This window comes from Epinephelus lanceolatus, chromosome 19, assembly GCF_041903045.1.
Source record: "Epinephelus lanceolatus isolate andai-2023 chromosome 19, ASM4190304v1, whole genome shotgun sequence".
Taxonomy (NCBI): Eukaryota; Metazoa; Chordata; class Actinopteri; order Perciformes; family Serranidae; genus Epinephelus; species Epinephelus lanceolatus.
The window spans coordinates 21,531,740-21,555,903 of record NC_135752.1 but is presented as its reverse complement, the minus strand read 5'-3'; the positions used below and the strand labels follow the sequence as shown (position 1 = coordinate 21,555,903).

Here is a 24,164-nt window from a genome sequence, read left to right as displayed (position 1 = left end):
CACAGGCCTTTATAATGAACTCTTTTCCTACTCGGAGTCTTGGATGCTTTGAGTGGCAGCCGCTTCTCCCTCTTCATTGGTTAAAGTCCGCGTGACGTCACATCTTCGTCAGGCTGAGCGGTGCTGAAGCGGCGGCGTGGGGACAGCTGTATCTGTCCGGACCTCAATGTCGGACCGGCTTCACATTACGCTGCAATAGAGTTATAAAACCCCGATGTAAGGCTTTAGTTTTATATTAATATTATATTTCATATTAAATATTGGCTTTCCAGAGCACATTTGACGTCAGAGGTGCGTCGAGGACTCGCGTTATATTTATTAAGAATTGTCTGATATTGGATCTAACCTATTGAAATCACCTGGAAGAGGAGGATGGACATCACCTTTGGCTGAGCACTCCTATCAAGTAGGTGATAATATTAAAAGGAGATGAGGAGGCTGGCTGGTGGTGCACGAGCGCGTGTCTTTTCATGAGCTCTGTCTACTTTGAAGTCAATAATTCATCTGTATTGATTCTGATCTTCTGTCCTATTTGTGCTTTAAGTCTGCATGTGTGTGTGATAGTGTGTGTGTTCCTGAGAGAGGGAGATGCTACTTCTGTCATGGGTGGCTCTTTTGGCACGTGTGCATGTCTGATTGTCTGCATGTCCTAATTCAGCCACTTTAAATATTTCATTTTCATTATGAACACCAACACACACATGCAGATGGGTGAGGAGATTGAAGGCAAAACCAACATCAAGTGTCTTTGTGGTCCACCACAAGCCTCCAGAACAGCTTGAGTGCTCCCTGCCAAGTCTGTGGAAGTGTATTAGAGGGATGAACCACATCCCTTCATTTATATAAACAACATTTATTTACTGTAATCAGGCAGTCTTACTGAGATCAAGTGAGAATACAGCAGATAGAAAGAAAAACAAGCAGGGCATATAGCATTGGAGACAATCACAGACATCACTAAATAGATTTAAAGATGAAAGTTTATATTATATAACTGGAGAGCATTGTCTTACACATGCCAAAATATTCCATAGGTGTTAAGATCTGGTGACTGTTTTACATCATAGGTGTAGATTTCAGGGAAGATACAGGGGACATGTCTCACTCAATATTTAAAAAAAAAAGTGCATTTGCCCACCTGAGTAGAAACATGAAGGTTGCAGAGGACTTTTATTTTGAAAAAATTAAGGACATTTACACCATAAATTGATGCAGAAAATGCAGAAATTGATAGAAAAATGCAAAAAGACAAGTGTTTGACGCTCTCATTTTTTGACAAAGGACCCCTCTGTTTCATATGTGTCCCACACCCTCAATGCTGAAACGAAACCTACGCCCTTGATTTATGTCGTTATCATACTCACCAAAACACTCAGTGACCCTGATTCATGAAAGCAATTAATGTTTCTACACTGTTTCATACGTGTTTTTCCTTTAATTGTCCCCGGACTAGGTACCTGGCTACATAGTGCAGTGCAGTCAGCCCCCATCTTTGACCTTACTCTCTCTACATCCATCTTTTACTCTTTAAATGCAGGTCGCAGATGTTATATTGTTATTGAGTTCTTATACTGAAACTTTGCTGAGCTGTAACGAAGTCTCATTATCAGAGACATCACTGATAACAAGCAGCATCATGATCTGATTCTGCGTCCAACCAAAAAACAACAAGAGTGGGCCTCAGACTCTTTGCTTTCACAGAACCACGCAGACACTGACTTGACCTGACAGACATTTCCAGTGAAATCAGTTAATCACAGCCATCTCAGTGCCCAGAAGACGGAGCTTCATGTTAGGGGACCTCCTCCAGCAGTGGCCATAATTCACGAGAGACATATCCGCTTTGCAATGAAATTGTTAGTCCCCTGCAGACGACTAGTCAGTCACTTTGGCCTACTTTCCTGCTGTATTGAACTATTGAACTGTTGAAAATAAGCTCCAGTGTTATATTCCCTCCTATCACATTATCACAGACAATAATCTTGACAATCAAACGTCAACGTAGTGATTTAAAAGGATTCTGTCAACAGCACTTCCTCCACAGAAATGTGTGATGTTGTTTATCATGTCTTTTTGGAGCAAAGTAAAAATCGGTTTCATGCAAACACCTACAGATACACTAGGAGCCATTGAAAATTCAGCTTCTTGCTCAAGGACAAGACACTAACCATGATTTCGGGCCAACCTGCGCTACCTCCTGAGCTTTTACTGTGCAGTTATTTAACCAGGTGCCAAACAATAATCTGCTGTTTTAGGTTTTTTTGCTGTTATAGTGCAATTTATTTAGGTTATACCCGGAAATACTAGAGTAGAAATAGTCTGACTGTGTGGAATATATGCAGTATTTGAGTTTACCATAATAAAAACCTGTCTCTGGTGTTGAAGGACAGAATTATAAGTCCTCTAAAATGCTTTTGTAGACAAAAATAGGGGCGCTAAAGAAAGGTTCACAGCAAGGCCACATCCACTTTTTATTTCCATCACATTGATGTTTCTATCTCTGAGCATATTTCCTAATCGTTGCCATGGTAAGGATGTTGTTTATCATTGCGATTTGATGATAAAGAGGATTACCTCCTCATGGTCATCTGCAACAGATGTTGTTTGTTTACACACGTTGCATCCAGACAGTAGCACAACAATGTGATGCCTCTGAACGGATGGCTGCCTGATGTGTGACATAATGCCCCCGAACTGTGTCTGAAGACTGAGGATGTTGCGTCTTAAATATTGAATTGTCTGAACATGGTTTTCAGTCTAGTTTAAATTCACCACAGAGCACCAAGACTACAAGACTGCAGATCTCATGAAATGTGTGTGTGGTTGTATCCTAGCAACATTAATTATTACTAATAACTTCAATAAATGATTTTGTGGTTGAATGTCATCCACACTCCGGGGTTTAAATATTTTATGTGCTTTGTAATTACTTTTATTTTGACTTGGCTGTAGTCCTCGTGGTTGTGTTTCAGCGAGGGATAATGATCACTGTCATGCTGCCTCCTGTGTATAGATGTCTGTAAAATCAGACGCTAAATGAGGATGTAGAGCACATTGAATTAACTAAACTGATGTGAAAATGTATTTACTCTTAGCAGTGCCAGCGGAGCATCTCTGCAGTGCAGCTGCCCTAGTTACAGAGCAGCTGAGTAACTGTGAGAGACTGTGGTTGGCCCAGGCAGCGAGAGGAGGAGTTTATTAACGGTTGACTGAATTATGGAGGGTAGGCTCTGCTGAGGGCCAGAAGCAGACAGCACGGTAGGACTTTGACTGGAGGACCAGTGGTGTGGAGTGAGGAAGCAGACTGACAGCAGTAGCCTGCAGTTGTGTTTCATGTTTTTATCTTTTTCTAGTCTGTAGGGATGCTTTTACCCCAGAATTAAAGATGCACTTCTTTTTTACTAGCCACTAAAATCTGTAATGAGGTCCCTGGTGCTTTAAGCCTGTCACAGCATTACAGCTGGGAGGGTCATTGAGTCCAAAAATAAAGAGGCGGATCCAGAGGGAGATAAACATCTAAACACTTCATATGCAAACACCAACAACAAGCATAAAAGCTATACTGATTACATTTACATGAAGCATTAAAACATGTCCCCATGGTCCAACTGTGCAACACTGAGAACATTATCGCTTAAATGCCATGATGGTCCATGATGATACCTTTGCTCATAGGGCCAGGCCTGCACTTAAAGGGACACTTCACCCCCCAGATGATGATTTGTATGATAATAACTCATGTTATGTTAAATTCATGAAGAAAACTTTGTTTTTCTCACATGCCTCCAAGGTGAACGAAGAATCCAAAAAGGCGAACATTATTGATTCAGTTCAATTCAATTTTATATATAAAGCCCAATATCACACCTCACAGTTTGCCTCAGAGGGCTTTACAGCATACAACATCCCTCTGTCCATTGGACCCTCACAGGGGATAAGGAAAAACTCCCCCAAAAAACCTTTAATGGGGTAAATAAAATGGTAGAAACCTCAGGAAGAGCAACTGAGGAGGAATCCCTCTTCCAGGACGGACAGACGTGCAATAGATGTTGTACAGAACAGATCAACATAATAAATCCATATGACAAAATGATATACATCAAATACATAGAGAGAGACAGAGACAGACAGAAATGCAGAGCAAACAGTAATGGCAATAGTTACTTTCAATCATTCATTTTCCACCATAACCGCTTATCCTGTTGGGGGTCGTGGTTGTGCTGGAGCCTATCCCAGCTGACATTGGGTGAGAGGCAGGGTACACCCTGGACAGGTCACCAGATTATCACAGGGCTGACACATAGAGACAGAAAACCATTCATGCTCATATTCACACCTACGGCCAATTTAGAATCACCAATTCAACTCCATCCTGGCACCCCACCCTGGGTTTGAACTAGGAACCCTCCCGTTTAGCAACAGTGCTAACCACTGCACCACAGTGCTGCTGACAGTAGCTACAATAACAGTAATTTTACTCATAATATCATAATAATAGTATTTTGGAAGCATATATGTTGTAAGTATATATTAATATATAATAGTACATGTATGTGATAATAATAATCACACTAATAATAGTAAAGTATGACTGATAATAATAGCAGCAGTAGGAGGCATCAGGCAGGACCATGGCAGTCGCACAACTATGACCCACAATCCAGGCGTAGCCATGATCAGAGGAAACCTCCGAGACAGTGGAGCACAAAGGCTCCGAAGAGGAAGCCAAGATAGTGACATGACATGAATGTTGGCAAATGAAGAAGAGCTAACGTTCCAGAATCTGAGAGTGAGAGAGATGATGATGAATTTAAGTCATGGGGGGCCGCCATTAAAAAAACTATGACTGGATAAATGAGACTTGGATTATACAGCATGAGTTGTGTGTTGTAAACGGATGTTTTGGTGTAATTTTACTACAGTTTAATGCAGATGCAGCCCCCTTTAAATTCAGTTCATCGAGAGTTTTTTGAATTTTTTTTGTTCAACATGAAGGTACACAAGAAAATCAAATGGTTAATTGTGTCCCAAATTCAACGTAACACAGGGTGAGTCACCGACATATAAATGATCATTTGAAGGGTGAAATGTTCCTTAAAGTCTTTCCATCTAAAGTCTTCCCTTACAGTATCCCTTATAGAATCTAATTATTTTCCATCCAACGTAATGATATGAATAGTTTTTACTGCTTTGTCTAATGAGCCTCAGGAAATGTGTTGTAGAAGCCATAATACTTGTGACTGATTTAATGCATTTTCTAATTACCATTATACTCATGTTCAGTGCATTTTTCATCACCCTTGACAACCACACTGTGTGCAGGAACATTGGGCAATTGATTGTTTCACATATTTTTATATCCACTCATTTAATCTGCCATTCTGCTCTTCTATGCATTCCAGTGCATCATCATGAATGTGTTTGTACACCATGGATAACACACTGAAAGCAGATTCATTGTACTTATAAGTGATTTTATTTTATTTTATTATTTCAGGATTTAGTTTAAGGAACATGGGGACAGTTTCCATGCGCCAGCCTGATTCAGCAGTATGATTGGAGCGTCCAGCCTCTCAGGGGACACCCTGATAGCGTGCCACTTCCCTGTGGTCCAGCTTCCCACCTGGCAACTTCCTGTCCAGGCCCTGTGCAGTTCGGCCAAGAGGCCTGGCCGGCTGTGCTCAGTGGGCTTGACCCGAGCTGTGTCACTCCCAGAGCAAGACTCTCTGAACCAAGAGCATGCCTTCAAAGGTGGTCAGAGACATTTTTCCAGCAGCTACGGTAGTCTCAACGAGGACCGAGCTGAGGAGGAGGGGGGCAGCGACAGCAGCGGGAGGTACGACTCCAATTCATCACCAGAGGAGACGAGTTCCCATCTGAAGAAGGAAAGCTCTGGAGCTAGAGACAGTCTGCGCTCACACAACTCATTTCTCCCCAATACAGAGCTTGATGAGGATGAGGAAGATGAGGATAGTGATGGAGATAATCTACACAGATATCATGAGGACTCATCTTTTGTGTTGCATGGAAACACCAACTGGCCTCTGAGTAATGGTACCAGGAATCATACAATGTCCCATGGGTACATGGATGGTGAATGGGGCCATGAAGGCACCATGTTGAGTACTGAGAGTGACCGAGAGTGGCTCTCTAACCAGCCTCATCACCCAGACTCAGTGCAGACTGAATGCCAGTGCTGTCATGTGATCAAACCTGGCATCCTGGTGATGGCTTATGGAGAGCAGGATGCAGACAGACTGAAGGATAACATGTCCTGCTGCATCCACAGCCAACACAAATGTTCCCCAGAGCTGTTCTCCAACAATCACACAGAGTACGTGAGCGACTCTTCCTGTAACAGCTCCGACGGCGTCTTGGTTAACTTCTGCACTATCTATAACAGGAGCAACAACCCCGCCACGCCTCATGACCTCAGCAGTCCTGCAGTTCACCCCGCTCAGTCACCTGAGGGATCTGTGTTCCTCAGCCTGCAACCTGTTCCTCAGACTCCAGCCGAGGACCTCCAACATGACGACATGACAGTGAACTCCCCCCCTAAAGAGGAAGTTGACACGACACCCTCAGCCTCCTGCTGGTCTCCTCAGGGCCTCGACTCTAACTGCAATCTTTACTCCCTGGAGCCGCTACCCCCGGGTCTCTCCTCGCTGGAGGTGTCAGACTTGGCTGCCTGTCTCCAGAGCCAGGCCACACTGGCCATAGGGACCAACCAGAAGTATTACAAGCTTGTGACTTGTGACCTGTCCTCCCAGTCGCCCAGCCCGGCCTGGTCCAGCCTCACCAGCTGCACTGAGGGTCAGTGCAGGAGTAGCCCCTTCCCTCCGTCTGAGCACCTCAGTGTTGATCATGAGAAAGAAGGACAAGACAAAGAAGTCAAGATGGTAATGTTGCACAAAAACAACTCTTCTCTTAGTACTGAATTAAATGACTTAGGCCAGCTAGGATATTAAACATCACTCTGATAGGGAAAAATGCAGAATCACAATGCGTAAGGGTTTAAAAAAATAGGGTTATTGCTGTCCAATGAAAACTATGTATCTCCAACATTTAGGTTAGTAAAATTTTCCTACTTCCCGAGCAATATAAACTATTTAAAACCATATAAGATAATCTGAAAAATGCATAGTCACAAATCTGAAATAAGGCTTTTTGTCTTAGCTCATGAACAATGGCACAACAAAGGCACTGTATTGTAGCCTGAAGAGGGAACATAACCATTCCTACAGGCTTTGAACATCTGAGTACCACTTTCTCCTACATTTTATGTTTTATTAAAGATATACTATGCATGATTACCCTAAAAAAACAGTGCACTGATACAGAATTAATCCCTCTCAATCATCACTTATGACCCACTGTGGTGGTGTGTGTGGTGGTGTATATGTCTACAGAGACTCTGCTCTACCTATGTTTCCTGTATTTTGGACGTTTATGGGCATGTACCCCCACAGCACTCAGGTGGGCGAGGCAAATCACCAAATGATATTTTACCTTGGGTTGGCCTTAACTTTCACTTTTGCTGATGAGTGTTTTTACAAACAGTAACTGGAAAATCCTGCATAGTATACCTCTGATAGTCAATAAATCACATACTTAAAATGTAAAGATAATAATAAGCCATTTATTAGAGCACCTGGGTAAAAAATCTTTTGACTCGTGTTTCTCCCAGTCCAAAATCCATTTAGTAGAGACTTATAAGGCTTCTCTGCAGATTTAATAGCCTGTGGAACATTTTGATGAACGACAGTTACTACTGCTGACTTGATGGGTCATCATTAAGGGAGATTTAATTTAATTTATTATTGGTACAAAAAAAAAATGCGTAAAACAGGTACAACAATGATAGGAACAGGAGAAAATACTCAAGGACAGACATAGAAAATATATATAGCATAACAAACAACAACAGCAACAAAAGAATGAAATAATAATAAGTCAATTATTATTATCTCGCAGTTACAGTCAAATTTAGGTAAATTTGTTAAATGTGGTGTGTGTGTGTGTGTGTTTATGTGCATGATTGTGTGTGTAAGGAGCAAAAAATTTTAAAAAGCTAATAACAATAATAATAATAATGCACCTATTCCAGATAAATACAAAAGAAACCCCCAAAACAACTGGGTGTAAATAGTAAGGGAGGAATGAAAAATAATAAAATCAATTGATAGTTTGAGAAAGTATTAATTAATGATTTACCACATGACTTAAAACAGATGTATAAAGAATTAGTAAATGATTGCAGCCACCAGTTACAGTATAAACACCGTTATTAGACAGTGCTTTCAGCATCTTGTGTAAAAATGCATGTGATTTGGTTGTTTAAGCAGCTCTGTCTTTTCTGCATCTCCACCAGGAGAAAGAGGACCAACAAAAGGAAAAAAGGTTCTCTTCTGCTCAGTACAGCGCCGAGTTTGAATGCTCTCAGTTTCAGACCTATGATTACCAAGTTGCCTCCACCTCCACTGAGCAAGCCCTCTGCAGGAAGAAACATACAGACAGCATCCAAAACCTCTCCCACACGCCCTGTTCGCTGTGCCCCAGCCAGTGTAGCCCACATAGCAGCAAATGCCAAGGCACAAGCACTGCGTCCACACAGCCATCTGTGATTCTGCACCAGGAGCACTGTGATACTGATGCTACTGAGAAGGGTAAAGCAATGGATAAGAGTTGTTTGTTTATTTGTCGGTGTTTTAGATACAATAACAGAAAAAATGAAAGTGAATTTAACATCTTTTCCTTCATTTTCCTTATCCTCTACCGTTATCTCAGGAGCGTGCTCATTGGAAAATGCAGTGGTGCGCTACAGTAAGGCCCAAAGACCAACCTCGCTGCCCATCCAGCCCTTCGTTCTGGTCCCTGCAGGCAAACCCCAGACCCAGCACCTGGGCTGTCTTCTAGAGCAGTACATGAATCAGAAGAGCAACAAGTCTGGTAGCTCCCAACCAGGCCTCAAATTCAAGGGCAAAAGCAGTCAGTGCTTTTCTAATCTTCAGCCATCCCCAATGGGCAATCACTGCCCCATCTTCCTGGAGGCTCCTTCGAGCTCGGACACCTGCTCCACCTGCACGCCGAGTCCAGAGTGCTTCAGCCGCAGACGTGCATGGAGCCAGTCCAGCAGAGGCCACGGACGTCCAAGTCCCTGTGCATCAAAAAGCAGACTGGATCCAATGCACATCAGCCCAAAGCCCAGACTGGCCCAGGAGCAAGATAAAACAAGCCCCTACTCAGGCAAAATTCTGACTAACACTTTTTCAAATCTGATTTCAGCTCAGTCCAACCTTGTTAAAATTCCCACCTACCAGGACCTTATTAACTTCACCCCTGCGCAGGGTCATGCCAACAGTGAGCCCAAAACTCCCAAGAAGTCCCACACCCCCTACCCTCCAGTATTCTCTCATACACCCCCCACTTTACTCCTAACCACTGACACCAATCACCCAAACCTGCAGGTGTCCCTGTCTCCTCCCACTACTGTACAACCAGAAAAAAAGCTCCCTCAGTACCAAGCTGCACCTGCAGCTGACTCTGGCTTTTTTCATGGTAGTTTCACAGCTGCCCTCTCCTCCGTAGCTCCTCTCTCGTCTTTGAGTTCTCTGCTTTCATTGGCTGCTTCTGGGCTGCAAATCCAGGAGTCTGCAGTGCTCAGTGGGAAGCCGAGTCAGAGTCAACACAGTGAATCTCTGATACTGAGTGACAAGCCACCCACAGAGTTCTGCCTCTCACCAGATACGTCTTATGAGTCTATGTCTATCAGCCATCTTCAGAGGAGAGGTGAGGATAATGAATATTACTGTGTGTAAAACATGTTAAATACTGTATACACACTGAAATCTGAATGGAGTAAAAAAACATGACCCAGTCACAATAATGACAGGAATCCTCCTTGATTGGATTGTCTATCCAGAGCTGAGCTGTTGAGAGCAGCAATACAAACTCTCTGTGCTGCAGCAGTGCCTTCAATACCCCGAAGGGGCTTCCTCTCAAACATGACCTATTTTTAACTCTCCCTGTACGGGATTGGCTGAGCCTTCTGCTCTGTAGCCTATGTGTGTGTGACTGCGAGCTCCAAGAAGGAGAATGATGCAGTAGAAACAGTGCTAATGATTTACAACACACCTAATCATTTTGTTTTACCATACGGGCCACTGGCTGCAAATCTGATAGTATAGATATAAGCCTTTTGTGATGGATAATCAGTGGAGACACTGTGGTGTACAGTCAGTGAGGTGCAGCACTGCAGGCAGCATCAACATGCATAAAGAATTTACCGTGACATTTGCAGAGGCTAGTTGGTGTGAGATGAAGAAAGAAAGGCAGGGGGAGGCAAGTCAATGAGAACTGCTGCTAAAATGGACTCTTTCATCTTCAGCTCACTGTCACATTTGCATTCTGGCAATGATGATAATGAACCCTGAAAGAAATCTCTCATATTTCTATGCACTGACCCAGTTAGTGAGGTGAAAGTCTTATCTCTGAGTCTGTTCATCATTGAGTCTAAGACAAGTAAAACATCTGACAGTGCAGTAACATCTGTTCAGCCTGTTTCCAACGCAAATGTTTAAAGAATTTTCCATAAATGACAAGACAGACATAAGAAGAGAAATCACTGCAACAGAATAATAAAATCAAGACACAATTTGTACTGTGAGGATAGGCAAAAATAAACAATCTGATCTTTAGGAACAGGTCTTTTTAGTGTCTGGTTTGTATCGGGTCAGCCTGATGAACCTTCTAGCACTCATGAATCCCAGACATTTCCCACTCGCCCACTTGCTGTTATCGCAGGGTACTGTTTACGCTGCCTGCTATGATGACTTAACAAGAAGCAATTGAGTAGGACTCGAGTTCAAACAGCAAGGTATTTACACTGCTCAAAAAATTTAAGGGAACACTTTATTGTCACAGTCTAACACCAAGTCAGTTAAACTTAAGGGATATCAATCTGTCCATTTTACATGTGGTGGCCACAGACAGTTGCTCTCTCCTCATCCTTCCTGACTGATTCTTCTCTAGTTTTGTCTTCTGCTTGTGTCCTTGTCACTACTGATAGCATGAGGTGGTACCTGCAGCCCAATCAGGTTGCACAGGTAGTCCAGCTCCTCCACATGTGCTGTCACAAGAGGGTTTGCTGTGTCTCCCAGCACACTCTCAAGGGCATGGAGGAGACACTAGGAGACCGGCTGTTACATGAGGAGAGCTGGACAGGGCCGTAGAAGGGCATCAACACAGCAGCAGGACTGTTATCTGCTCCTTTGTGAGAGGAGGAACAGGAGAAGCACTGCCAGAGCCGTACAAAATGACCTCCAGCAGGCTACTGGTGTGCATGTTTCTGACCACGCTGTCAGAAACAGGCTCCATGAGGGTGGCATGAGGGCCCAACGCCCTCTAGTGGGACCTGTGCTCACAATGTACATTAGTAACGAGTTTAAACTTGAAGAATACATTCATCAAGATCTGATGTGTGATTTAAGTGTTCCCTTAATTATTTTGAGCAGTGTACAACAAGGGAACTAATTTTTATTCCGACACCACATGAATAACTGGGACCTCTGCTACTTGCCCCACACAGAACGACACATTGTTGGTCAGTGTCATTTCAGTAACATCCTTCTGTTTACATAACCTACCGACATACAAGTGGGATGCTGAATCAGTGCATTACGATTAATATTTTATCTTTATTAATGGGAATGCATTGAACAGAAGTTTTGTGAGGTGGACAGCACCAGCTGTCGAATGGCATATACTGTAACTTAAAGTAAGCTCAAAGTTTGGAAAGGTTCAGTGTGTTTACATGTATAAATAATAAGTCCACCCATCACTACTGTACAGGAAACAGGTTAGTTAGAATTATACCAACACACAAGCAGATTCTGTGTTTTTTTTTGTGAATAAAGCACTAAAATGACTTAAGATGGGATTTACAATGTAACATGTATTGTACATATGAAAACATCAGTGTTTTATACGTGCCCAAACAATGCATGAAGCATTAATTACAACTGGTCCAACCTCTTTCCTCTGTAGGCTTGCTGAGGTCTGTGAGCAGGGTGGTGGATTTGATCATGGCTCATTTTGGCAGCAGCAGAGACCCTGAAGAAAAGGTATGCGTTTGGCAGCTGAGCTGAGCAGCTTGAAAGATGTGTCACAATGGAAAAGTGCCAGACTGAAATTATTTACATTCTGGAGTCAAATAACTTGTGTCAGCAGGAAATACACTGTATCACATTTCTTTTCCTTCTGCCACAGATGCGTCTGGGTAACAGCTCCCGCAGCCCCACGATCGCTGGTCTGGTGCTGGAACATTTGTGTCCAGCGATCCAGAATATTTTAGAGGACGGTCTGCGGGATCACAAGCTGGATTTCATTATAGGGCAGCGCCGCAACCACTCCTGGAGTGTGGTGGAGGTCTCTACTAGGATTGGTAAATGTAACTGGAGTGATTGTGTCATGAATGCATGGGCTTTGTTGTGGGCTCTTTAATTAACTCTTTTTGTTCTCTGTCTACAACAGGTCCATCCACCAGGGTCCTTTATAGCCTCGTCTCCAAAATCAGACAGTGTCCGCAGCTCACCAACCACTGCATGAGACTGAGAGCCTTCATCATGGGCCTGCTGAAGTAAAGGACTACCTTTGATCATGTTTATGATGATAAAGAATGCTTATAAAAGTTCTGCCCATACTGTATAGTAATTTACCTTTTGTTGGGTATTTGCTCTTTTTCAGCTTGAGAGCTTTGGAATTCTGGCTCAGTCACCTTCAGAGTCAAAAAGGTGAGCGCACAGTCAATTTATTGTTCTAGCAACATGGCAAAATGCCAAATTGCAATTTGAGTCAGTCAGTTGGTCGCTCACTTTGTTCTATACTCAAGTACCTCAAGATCTATTGAATGGACTGTCATGAACTTAAGGACAAATATTCATGCTCCTTTACAGGGTCAAAATATTGGTTTGTCTAATGCTAGTGCTAATTAGCAAATCATCTCAGCAAAAACTGAGCATAGCGTTAGTTCAGACAGGACACCATTTCAAGCTCAGCTCACATCCCAGCTACATCAGCTGATCTCCGACAACCAATCGACTGATAGAGCAGCTGATTGATGGAAGGGAGTCAGCTGATAGATCACATGATTCCTTTCTACACAACACACAGAGATTTTTACAAACGCCTGTCTCTCTGACCTCCTGGAGAGAGAAGTGAGTAAAGTTTTGCAACACACATGGCTTGTTTCAAGAGGGGGGGTCATCGGGAGTTGGCTGTTGTGGGCAAGATGTCACCGCTACCCGCTTTAGGACGAGCAGACTTTTGGTCCATCTCCGGCCTGGAGTTATCTGAACTGATAATGGAAAAACAGATCTGTGCAGCATGGCTTGACTCGGCGCAACCAAAAGTGGTAGTGGAAAAGGGTATAACATACACATGTAGCAAAGAAGCTCAGATCACAACACACACAGAAGGAGTGTGACTTCCTTCTCTGCTCAGGACACCATTACACCACTATATCTGTCCATAATAAATGGCTGCTAATGATAATGCTCTGAATGTGATGTCGGCCTGCAGCACCTTTAACCAACAAGTTATTGCATATGTTTTGGATCTGTACAGTGTATGTGTTCACGCTCGTTACTGTCTCCACAGATGTGGTGACAACATACTACCATTCTTGGGGCTTCCTGTCCATGTCACTGGGTCAGTGTCAGCCCTTGTTTCAGGAGCTGCTACTTCTGCTGCAGCCGCTCTCCGTGTTGCCCTTCGACCTCAACTTGCTCCTGGAGCCCCGACTGTTACTTAACAGACAGCTGTGTTTGGAGGAAGAGGGTGTTTCTCCACCTCCGCCGTGCTCAGCCCTCCTAGTGACCAGCTGGCCACTACTGCAAGCAGACAAAAAGGCAGACAGCAGCCACAGCAGTCAGCAAACTAAGATTTCACACCACACAGGTCTGCATCACCAAGAGTCTCCCACTTCTCAGAACTGTGTCAAGCAGGATTGCGGAGGGATGCAGACGAACAGGAGTCCATTGTTAGCTCCTATTCCAGAGTGGTGGCCGACAGAGCCTGACCTTATGGATGGTGTGGTTGAAGGGGAGGACTGTAGCCATAATTATGGAGATACTTGGTCTCAAATAAGTATGGACAGCAGGCAAGAAGAGAGGAAGGGAGAGAAAGACAATGAGACCCCAACTGCGTCCACTTGTGTCCAGGCTGAGAGTCCATGTCAGGGTGGGCTGCGCTGGGCCAAACTGTTTGGAGCAGCTGATATGCCCACCCGGACAGAGACAGTATCTCAGAGTCACATTGGAGCACAAACCAAAAGGTAAGAACCAGCAAGTACAGATTTTATTGTTTGATTTCACTACTCTTTGGCTGATTTGGGATCTAGATCCATCAAAGACTGACCTTGTATCTCCCTACTCTATACCAATACCTCTATATCATTGCTTTCATAGGTACAGGCGACCATCACAGTGGCTGCATTTTGACAGATCGCAACTCGGACTGTTGGCTCAATCCATCAGGGCGATGAAGCTCGGAGGAGTGCATACTAACAAGGACTGCTGAAAACTGAACCCTCTGTGGGTGGAGGACTGAGTGGAGCTCATTTACTGTAAAAACAAAAAGTCTTAACTGCATGATAATTAACACATAGTGCTGAACTGATCAGAAAGCACATAAAATACAGGATTAACTGCCTGGCAATGGCCCGCATTCATCACGCTTTGTGTTGCACCAGCTATTCATAAATCCGTTACTAAAGCCTAATTGATGGCAGGGTGCTTGACACTTTTGAGGAGTGTTGCTCGACAGAAATTAAAGAGCCATGCGGCATTTGGAATTTATGCTTTGGTGGAAGGTTTCAGCTGTCTCCGTGGTAACCAGACGCTGTCCTCCAGCCGGCTTGTGTCATCCCAATCTGGAAATAGATTCTTCTGACAGCTGTTTGTTTTGTATCTATATTTGTCCTGCTTTGTTTCTTTTTGTATTTTTTAGTTAATTGAAATGGAAGAGATTTATTTTTTAAACATTATTTTTGGCTTCTTGCCTTTATTGGATAGGACAGTTTAAGCATGAAAGAGGGAGAGAGAGAGGATGACATGCAACAAACCAGTGGCTGCTGCAGCAAAGACATTGCCTTCAGATATGGGATGCCTGCTCTACCCACTAAGCCACTGGGTGCCCAAGGCAGAGATTTCAAACTCACTTCTACTGAGGAGAAAACAAGAGTGCAAGAAAAGGAGGTGGTCAGTGCATCCATTGAACCAAACAAGGGAGCTACAGGGTGAATAAATGTGACGCAATGTGACTACCTAATAAAACTGCAGGACAAAATATGAGTATGTGTGACATAACAAAATCCTCCAGGTACACGACATTAGTGGAAACTTTTCCATCAAAAATAGGTCATTTCTGTCAAGCGACACTCATTAAAAGTGTCAGGTGCCCCTCCGTAAATCAGCCATTAGTTTTGTGATTCCTTTTGAGGTTCTTAGGATCAGCTAGTTTCTAAATAAATAAGGTTGCATCATTTAAACTAATTTGTAAAACTTAAGTGTGTACAAGGACAACGGCTGTCCAATCAACTCTGTAAACAGAAAGTTGCTGTAGCATCACAAACTAGCATAACTGCCAAAAATAACAATTTTAACATCCAATCTAATATTATATCTAACTGCCATTCACTGTAGATGTTAGGAGGGCCCAATTCTATTTTATATATCTGTACATGGAGAAATAAGTGTATAGAGTTTGTGTTAAATATAATATTTAGATAGTTTATAATGAGGGGAAAATATAATGCTAATGCTAATCTATTTTTACATATTCTATTTCTATGGCATAACTTTTTGTTATGTTAAGGTATTCTGTTTAAATGTCATTTAAAATCTTCCCAGATGACCTCATTATTAAACAGCTTTCAGATATTTCAACCATATTTCATATTATCTTTGACATTTTAACCTAAACAGATCATATGCTCGCAAGCTAACGTTAACTTTCTCAGTTGGTTGCGTTAGCTAACGCTACAATAACACCTAGAAGTTACTGGGTCTAATGCTGCGTTCCAGGCAAGTTTCTGAGCCCGTAAGTCACCGCTTCAAGTCATGATTCACAAATTCATAGCATTCCAGGCAAGTCACGCCAAAGTCTCAAAGCAACATGGCGGACCATGTGGGGTTTATGTTTGTTTATGATCACTTCTGTTACCAAAGGTACCAGTTCCTTCCTCATTTGAGCAAAACAGAGGAAGAGAAACAGTGCATAAGGTCACAGATGCTATTATACTTTTTATTTTATGTTATCTGTGTGTTTGGAAACGTATTTTGTATTGATTTATTCTTGCACTGGAAACCAGCTGCCAATAATGCGTTAACATTAGGGTTATTTTATGTCTATTTCTCAACATGTATCACCTGCATCAACACCGCATCCATGGGGGTGCCTGTTGTTTGGAGGAGTAAGGTAATTGGTTTAGAGGGCTGTGTGACGTCAGAAAGCGTAACTGGGAGTACATCGCTCCGGTACGAGTTCACGGGTGGTAAGTTACGGGTTTGATTGCCATTCCAGTGCACTTTCACGGGTAGAAGGTTGTAAAAACACGAGTTACAGGTTGCCTGGAACGCGCCATAAATATTGCAGTAACTCTGTATGTAAGAACTAGATTTTGAGGTGCAACATATTTTAATTTAGTGAGACATAAATTAACACTTAAACCACATTAAATAAACACTTAAACTATGTTATAAATGGGTGTAGTCTGAACTTTCGAACAGCTGGTGCAACAGGCTCCTGGTGTGACTGCCTCCTGATCTTAAAATGTCCCTTGGTTGTTGTTTCATCAGTGTACTTTTGTAATGTGTGGTCATATTAGTCGTGAGATAAAGCTTGAATGCGATCAGAAGAGGCTGAGTCAGCTCCACAGTAAATCCTGAGCTCTTGATGAATGAGGGCCACTTCCTCCATTTGCAATTGCACTCTGGAATAACGTTCCTCTATATTTCCTGTAGGCGAATATCAATCATAAAATGTGAATATTGACCTGCTTTAGACTGTTGGACATTCTCGTGGTGCAAAACTTGTTCATTTCTCATATTTCACTGTCATTCTCTCCATAGCTGTACCTTCATCTGTAGGTGGAAAAATAGAAGCAGTCCACTCTTACTAGTGCCAAATATGACACTACACCAGCCTTGTGGATTCTCGGTGATGTTTTGTTTCCAGTAATCGGCTTTCTTGAGCAAATCCCCAGCATGGTTTTCTGTAGGTGCATGAGGTAACAAACATACAGTAGGTGCTTCAGTACTAGATCTCTTAACTTAATGTTTTTATAGCTGTAGAGTCGGGTTTTGGAATTTTTCTGGCGATGAACTTTGAAATGTGTAGAGTTGTTTGGTATATGCAGTGATATGTCTTCCAGTGAGATTTGTTAAGTTGCACAAATATAAGCCATCTTGTGGCTGTTTCAGGTATTTCAGTGTGTGTCAGGTAGACCTACATTTCGATAGACTGGTGGTTAGATTGGAGGGAGGAACAAAAGGAGATGTGTTGATACAGAATTTTTATTGTACTGCAATAATGTGAGGTCTGTGTAATTATTTCACCCAGCATCATTTTAACCATAACCTCTGAATGCTTCCTCTGATGCCCAGTGACAATCAAAGTCTGTCAATAAAGACTTCTTCTTATGCCAACAGTGAACAACACAAATGTTTATTCATGTGTTTCATGTCAATGTGAGGACTTCCTACTCAGATATGACTTATCTTACAACCTCATCTTGCCAGTAATGATCATTTCTTTTGATGGTTTTATGACTGAAGGATCCTCTTGATGCCACTTTTTTCCAGTGCATTTTGGGAAAGTTGACCATAGGTACGTCCATACATGAACTGGTATCCTGTGGGACAATGTAGAGTTAACTTTTGTAAAATAGCTAAACATAAAGCAAATGTGTTGCTAACACTGACCTGGGATGTGACCTGTGAATGATGGCACCATGCCCCTATTTGATGGATAGATTGTGGGCATGGCAGATACTGTACTGTCCTCCCTCACTGGGTTTCCTTGGGACATGGGGTCAGTCCGCCGCTGCTTCCCAAATTGGATCAATGCTTGGTTTGTAGTGATGGGGAAACCTTTGCCAATTAGGAATCGAGATTTTGGCACATGCCCTGTAAAACCTGTACAAAGACATCACTCAGTGAGCTGCTGGAGTATTGTGTAAATCCTTTGGCATGGTGTGCAAAAGAAAAAAGGTATAAAAGCTGGTATCAGTATTGTATACATGTTCTGGCAGTCCACCTGGTTGCTTTTCCAGCTGCAGCAAGCAGCCGTTTTTAGCAAATGTGCTCTAAAAATACACTGTGTTCAGCAGCACGTGTTCAGGTTTTTGGTGAACAGTGAACTGAATGTACCCGTTCAAAACAGTTAACCATGCGCGCACACTGTGTTTTACAGAACCCAAAGATTTACGGCACCCTGCATGCCTGTCATGATTTGAAGATTGCTTGCCCAGCAATGTGTTTCCCGCTGCCCAAAGCTGAACCAAACCTTTTCCTTTTACCCGAACACAGAGGGGGGCGCTATGCATTTTAACATGAGGGAAACACTATTTTACGGGGGAACAGACTTCAGCACAACACCTGCATAGCCAGTGCAATACGCAATTCAGACAACACAACTGAAGCCAGTTCATAGGGTTATTTTAGGGAGTTTTATGAACAAATCAGAACAGATTACAATGGAAAAATCTCACAAAATTGTGCTGACCAGGTCTGGAAAATTAAGTCTGAATGTCAGAATTGAGCAATTAATTTGAAATGACTTACTGAGTTGAAGCATCTGACCAGTATTGGGAATTATCTTCAAGTAAATTATGATCACAAGATTTTTTTTAATTGAAAACAAATGGTTTATGGGACTGTAAACTTAATTCAAAATTGATATTGTGAACTATAAACATGAACTTATTTATTTTAATCCATGTGAACTGAACTTTGAGCTAGCTCTTGTGATGTGTGAACGTACACAACACTGCTGCTCAGCACCAAAAAGCAGACAGTATACAACACCTGGAGAGTAAAGTCAGACATCTAGCAGACAAAGACCCAGATAAATTTGACATAATCTTACTTGCTGTATTTGCCAGGTGGACAGAAACATTAATCAAATGCTAAGATAGGCTACTATTGCTCTCTGTACAATGGACATGTTAATTGTTTACTGAAATGTTAGCCATTATTGGTCGATCATATTTCAGTACTGTGTATCTGTCATCTTATTATGGAGCTTTTCTGACCCCTGTGGGCCAAAAATTCATTAATGCAGCTTTAAAGTGGCTAAATAATCAATCAGTTTATATTAACAAAGGTGCAAATGTGAAAGCAGCCATTTGTGGTGATGAGCCCACAGAGAGATATCTTTTTAGTGGCACTTCTCGCAGCTCTACAGAGCATTTTAGCGTCTTTCGGTTCATGGTTTCACTTTTCAGCCCACAGCATTCTATACTGGTTCAGTTTTACTGCTCTCATATTGTGGTTTTTGGCCGCAGAGCCAGCTGGATTTGGCACCGCAGCTCTACCTGCTCAGCACACACGGCAGACAAAGTTAGCAGATGAAGAGCCAGATATTTCCCTCCTTTACTCTTTCACATATCTGCTTGATGAAATAGCCAGTTGCTTGATGTGATAAGTTTGCCATATGAACTTCAAAGTTGATATGTTGTGTTCATAAGTCTTACCCTGCCCCCAAAAAGTCTGCTTTTAAGGTTTTAAGCTTGATGCATTTTTAACAACACCTGTTAAAGTCCTCTCTGTTGTACCTGAGATGAAGTACTTGTGTGGGTTGTCATCATCCATGAAATATGGTCTTGCAGTGGGGGTGAAGGACTTCAAGGGCCTGTAGGAGAACACTTTGTTGGAGATTGGTGTCAAGGGGGGTCTTGGTCTCTGGGTCAGATGATAACAGGAAACCATTCAAACATGCATGACTCAGAGTTCATACAATTATCACATGACAAACATGTTTGGGGAGTTTATAAAGGTAACACAAATTCTACATTACAATATGTAACACAGCTTCCAGTAAAAATTATACCAGTAAGTAAGTGAATAGGTTATTTATGGTGAATCTCAGGGACACAATAGGTGAATCTGTGGTCGGTCCTCCTGTGAGAGCTGACCAGTGCTGCCTCTCAGTCTTTGTCAGGGTGGATTATATTACAGTGAGCTGACACTGGAGTTCCACCATGGATAATTAAACAAGAGTGAACCTGTTCAAAGGTGCCATGTCAACATGTGTGAGTGTGTGTGGGCAATAGAAAGAGAAAGAGACAGAGAGAGTGGTACAGCCGGGGCATGTGTGTGTGTAACAGAGAGAGAGTTACTTCAAACTGTTGGTTGGTGTAGTTGACAACAGCTGGCAGGTCTGTTGATTGCCGTTGCATCTTCGCACACCTGTCCTGGTAAAACTCAGTCAGCGCTTTACGACATGTTTCAGAGTAGCTGCAGGCAAAGTGGTTCTGACTTTTTGGAATGAAGCCTGAAACAGCAACAAGTGACGTAAAAGCATCAGGTCAGCCACATTTTTAGCAGTGTTTAGTCATGACGATAGTCTTGATTTTATGTGCTCAGTTTTTGAGATTTCTGCCTCCATCCCAAAAAATGGAGGTAAATAGATTGTGTTTGTCTGCTCTATTTTCAAAAAGATATCACCAACACCACCAATTGTTGATCCACAGAACAAATAAAACCAAAAGAAGTCCAAATGGTGTGATATTCTGAGAGAAAATTTAATTTTTCTTTTGTAATTTGGGTGAACTGACCCTTTAAAATGCTCTGCACATAGATGTGTACAAGCTGCATGTGAGGGATTTATTTTTCAGCCAGATACTTTTCAAAAATCAACATAAAGACTTTAAAAATTCCTTTATCTTTAAAATTGCCACTGCAGACAATGCTATGAATATGGCCGTTTGGTGTATGTTATCTTGATTTTCAACACTGTTCCACTTAACTGGTCATTTATGTTTAATAATTTAGCAGATGGACACAGATTATTTTCATGTTCTCAAGGTCTCATGTTATTGTGCTGTGAAAACTCACATTTAAAGGCAGATTTCAATGATAACTGACGCTGCTGTTATCATTTAGTCATCATAACTAGGTCATAAACAACTTGTCTTTATAAATGTTCCCAAATTTGTCCCCAGTATGAAATATTTTCACCAAGGTGTTTAGTTACTTTGTTGACCCCTGTGTGTTAGTGTGTGTGTGTGATACCTACCTGTGTATCCTGGTATCATCTTCTTCAAGTTACTGTCAGAGAAGCTTCTCAGTGTCAGACCAGCATCTGACTCTGTGGAGGGGACGTGACCCGTGTGGAGGACCAGATGACTGGAGTGTTGCACCTGAGGACTGGTCAGCAGCTCGGCTGTGAGCTGGCCGTAAGACTTCCCCACGTTGAACTTCAGCTGCGGACAATACCCTGCATACCTGAACACAATAGAGTCTGGGGTAAACAAAACTAACAGGAACACTTTATTCCATACATACATTAACACCAGCAAATACGACTGCATGTTATATGGCTTAGATTTAAAGAGACTGTTTACCCAAAAATCAAAGGCACATGATTTTCCTCTTTTCTTTTTTTTTTTAAAGATTATTTTTTCTGGCTTTTTTTGCCTTTAATGTATAGGACAGAGTGAAATGGAGTGAAAGAGAGAGCGGGGGGTGACATGCAGTAAATGGTTGCAAGCCAGACTCAAACCTGTGACCACTGCGTCAAGGCATCACCTCTGTACATGGGGCGCCAGCACTATCCACTATGCTACCAACAACCCAGTGATTTTCCTCTTACCAGTAGTACTATTTATCAGTCTAGATTGTTTTGGTGTGAGTTGCTAAGTGTTGAAAGTATCAGCCATATAGATGTCTGCCTTCTCTCCAAAATAATAGAACTAGATGGCACTCAGCTTGTGGTGTTTAATGTGCCAAAAAATGACACCTGAAAAACTCAACAGCAATGTCTCTTTCCAGAAATCATAACCTGGTTACTCAAGATAATCCACAGACCTTGTTGTGAGCAGTTTCATGTAGGAACTATTTTCTTTCTACCAAACCTGCGAACAGTATCACTGTGCAGAAGGAAGCGTGCATCTACTGCTAGCTCACCTAGCACCACTGAGCTAGCTAACGTTACAGCTCAGCTGAGGAGGACGCCATTAATGTTTACAAGCATCAGCCTCTTGTCCATGATTAACATGCTTCTTTCTGCATAGACTTGGAGTAGTTTGGTAGAGAGAAAATAGTTCCTACATGAAACTGCTTATAACAAAGTCTGTGGATTATCTTGAGTAAATGGGGCATGAGTTCTGTTTTGTTTTTCTGTTGTTGTGGTTTTTTATTTACAATTTTTTTCAAATTTTATTTCATTGTTTTCCTTTTTTGATTTTTTTTTCACTTTTTTTTTTTTTTTTAAATTCTTTAAAAAAAATTGTTTCCATTATTTTATTTTATTTTATTTTATTTTTTTTGGCACTTCATTTCATTATGTTAGAGAGAAAGCAGACATCTCAATGGCGGATATCTCCAACACTCTCACACCAAACAATTAAGGTTACTAAATAGCACTACAGGTAAGAGGAATAATATGTATTTTTGATTTTGGAGTGAACTGTCCCTTTAACACTACTCTGACAAAACTAAGACATAAATAAATAAAATAACTTTATTATAATTTCACATTGCATTACATTACATTATATTTGACATGTGTTCCTCCTACGAACTGAACTAATAATTTAACAGTATTAAGAAGCCCATGCAGCCATTACACCCTGCGCACTCCTGCTATTATTTTATCTTCTGTATTAAAAGGATATTTCGTATCGAGACATATACTCACCCCGGTATATAATGTGGATCAGGTGTGAGCAGAACTTTGCTGAACTTCGGGGCGTATTTCTCCATGTTGACCCAGTGTAGCAGCAGGTCGCTGTGCAGAGCGCGGTGTTTGCTGGTTGCTACAGGGAATCACACACAAACACACTGATGGAGCTCAGTGTCATTAAACTGATGTGTGCACTCAAACTTTTTCTGGAAGGACAGAGGCACTATTGTTTTCTGTTACAGGCTACTATTATGTAAACAATAGTAGGGTATTTTTGTTAGAGAACACAGAATCACACTTACAGTACTTATAAAAATATATCAGTCACTGTTCTGTTGTCAGTCTGTTCTCAGCTTTTAGTACTATGTGACAAACTAAAAAAAAAAAAATTATATAGTCTACTCTTGTATTTTTCTGATGTATTGTGTTATAAAGAGGGGTGAGATTCTTCCTGTATTAAGTGACTTTTATAGACATTCTTGAGAAATGCTCAACGACGCCCCCTAGCGACTTCATCTGTTTTCTCTAACAGTATGAGGAGGAGGAGGAGGAGGGGGAGGAGGAATGTTTACAGTCACCAATAAACATGAGGGAATTAAAAATGAAGGATGCTGAAAAAAGCTGAGGTCGAGTAAAAACACTGACACAATATATATGAAGAAACATACTTAAATAAATAAATAGATATATCACTGAGTGTGTCCCTGTAGGGAAGTACTGAAAGCACACTGTTTCAAAACCTTCTACATCCTGCCAGAAACAAAATGATAACAATAAATCTGTGGGAAATGAATCACCTCTGCATTTATCTCTCTTCAGATCATGTTGATCTGTTCTGCACACACAACATGTATTGTACATCTATCTGTCCTGGAAGACGGATCCCTCCTCTGCTGTTCTTCCTGAGGTTACTACAGTTTTCTTCCCTGTTGAAGACTTTTTTGGGGGGAGTTTTTCCTTATCTGCTGTGAGTGTATTTTACTGTATGCTGTAAAGCCCTCTGAGGCAAATTGTGATTTGAAATTTTGGGCTTTATCAGTGAAACTGAATGGAATTGAATTTATCAATTTGTTTGCTAAAAGGAAGTCAGATTTTAAACATATTAAAGGTACAGCATGTAGGATTGAGGGGCATCTATTGGCAGAAATGGTATATCATTTTCATAATTATATTTCCATTAGTTTATAATCACCTGAAAATAAGAATGTTTTCAGTACCTCAGAGTGAGGTGTTTATATAAACACACGGAGCAGGGGCTC

General features: G+C 41.7%; 2 protein-coding genes across 2 annotated transcripts; one reads left to right on the top strand and one right to left on the bottom strand.

Annotated features, from left to right (window-relative positions):
• The first annotated feature begins 145 nt into the window (after positions 1-145).
• LOC117269163 (AP-4 complex accessory subunit RUSC2) lies at positions 146-17,705 on the top strand. The gene is made up of 10 exons (XM_033645983.2): positions 146-406; positions 5,498-6,899; positions 8,372-8,666; positions 8,788-9,789; positions 12,046-12,122; positions 12,268-12,442; positions 12,532-12,637; positions 12,745-12,791; positions 13,657-14,332; positions 14,466-17,705. Exons 2-10 carry the CDS (start codon positions 5,553-5,555, stop codon positions 14,575-14,577), a joined length of 3,837 nt encoding a protein of 1,278 aa, XP_033501874.2. The 5' UTR covers positions 146-406; positions 5,498-5,552; the 3' UTR covers positions 14,578-17,705.
• cimip2b (ciliary microtubule inner protein 2B) lies at positions 16,491-23,019 on the bottom strand. Its single transcript, XM_033645985.2, has 6 exons — positions 22,921-23,019; positions 21,298-21,506; positions 20,399-20,553; positions 19,835-19,961; positions 17,982-18,194; positions 16,491-17,911 (listed from the first exon to the last, which is right to left on the bottom strand). The coding sequence occupies exons 1-6, from the start codon at positions 22,983-22,985 to the stop codon at positions 17,823-17,825; spliced, it is 858 nt and encodes a 285-aa protein (XP_033501876.2). The 5' UTR covers positions 22,986-23,019; the 3' UTR covers positions 16,491-17,822.
• Positions 23,020-24,164: the final 1,145 nt, after the last annotated feature.

What these genes read in the sequence shown, in the direction of transcription:
- LOC117269163 (XM_033645983.2), top strand. Translation starts at nt 5,553, where the DNA reads ATGATTGGAGCGTCCAGCCTCTCAGGGGACACCCTGATAGCGTGCCAC. An exon ending in TACTGATGCTACTGAGAAGG is followed by an intron (nt 8,667 to 8,787) that starts GTAAAGCAATGG and finishes CCGTTATCTCAG; the next exon opens with GAGCGTGCTCATTGGAAAAT. An exon ending in ATTGGAGCACAAACCAAAAG is followed by an intron (nt 14,333 to 14,465) that starts GTAAGAACCAGC and finishes TTGCTTTCATAG; the next exon opens with GTACAGGCGACCATCACAGT.
- cimip2b (XM_033645985.2), bottom strand. Translation starts at nt 22,985, where the DNA reads ATGGAGAAATACGCCCCGAAGTTCAGCAAAGTTCTGCTCACACCTGAT. An exon ending in GATCCACATTATATACCGGG is followed by an intron (nt 21,507 to 22,920) that starts GTGAGTATATGT and finishes TATTGTGTTCAG; the next exon opens with GTATGCAGGGTATTGTCCGC. An exon ending in ACACAAGTACTTCATCTCAG is followed by an intron (nt 18,195 to 19,834) that starts GTACAACAGAGA and finishes GTCTTTGTACAG; the next exon opens with GTTTTACAGGGCATGTGCCA.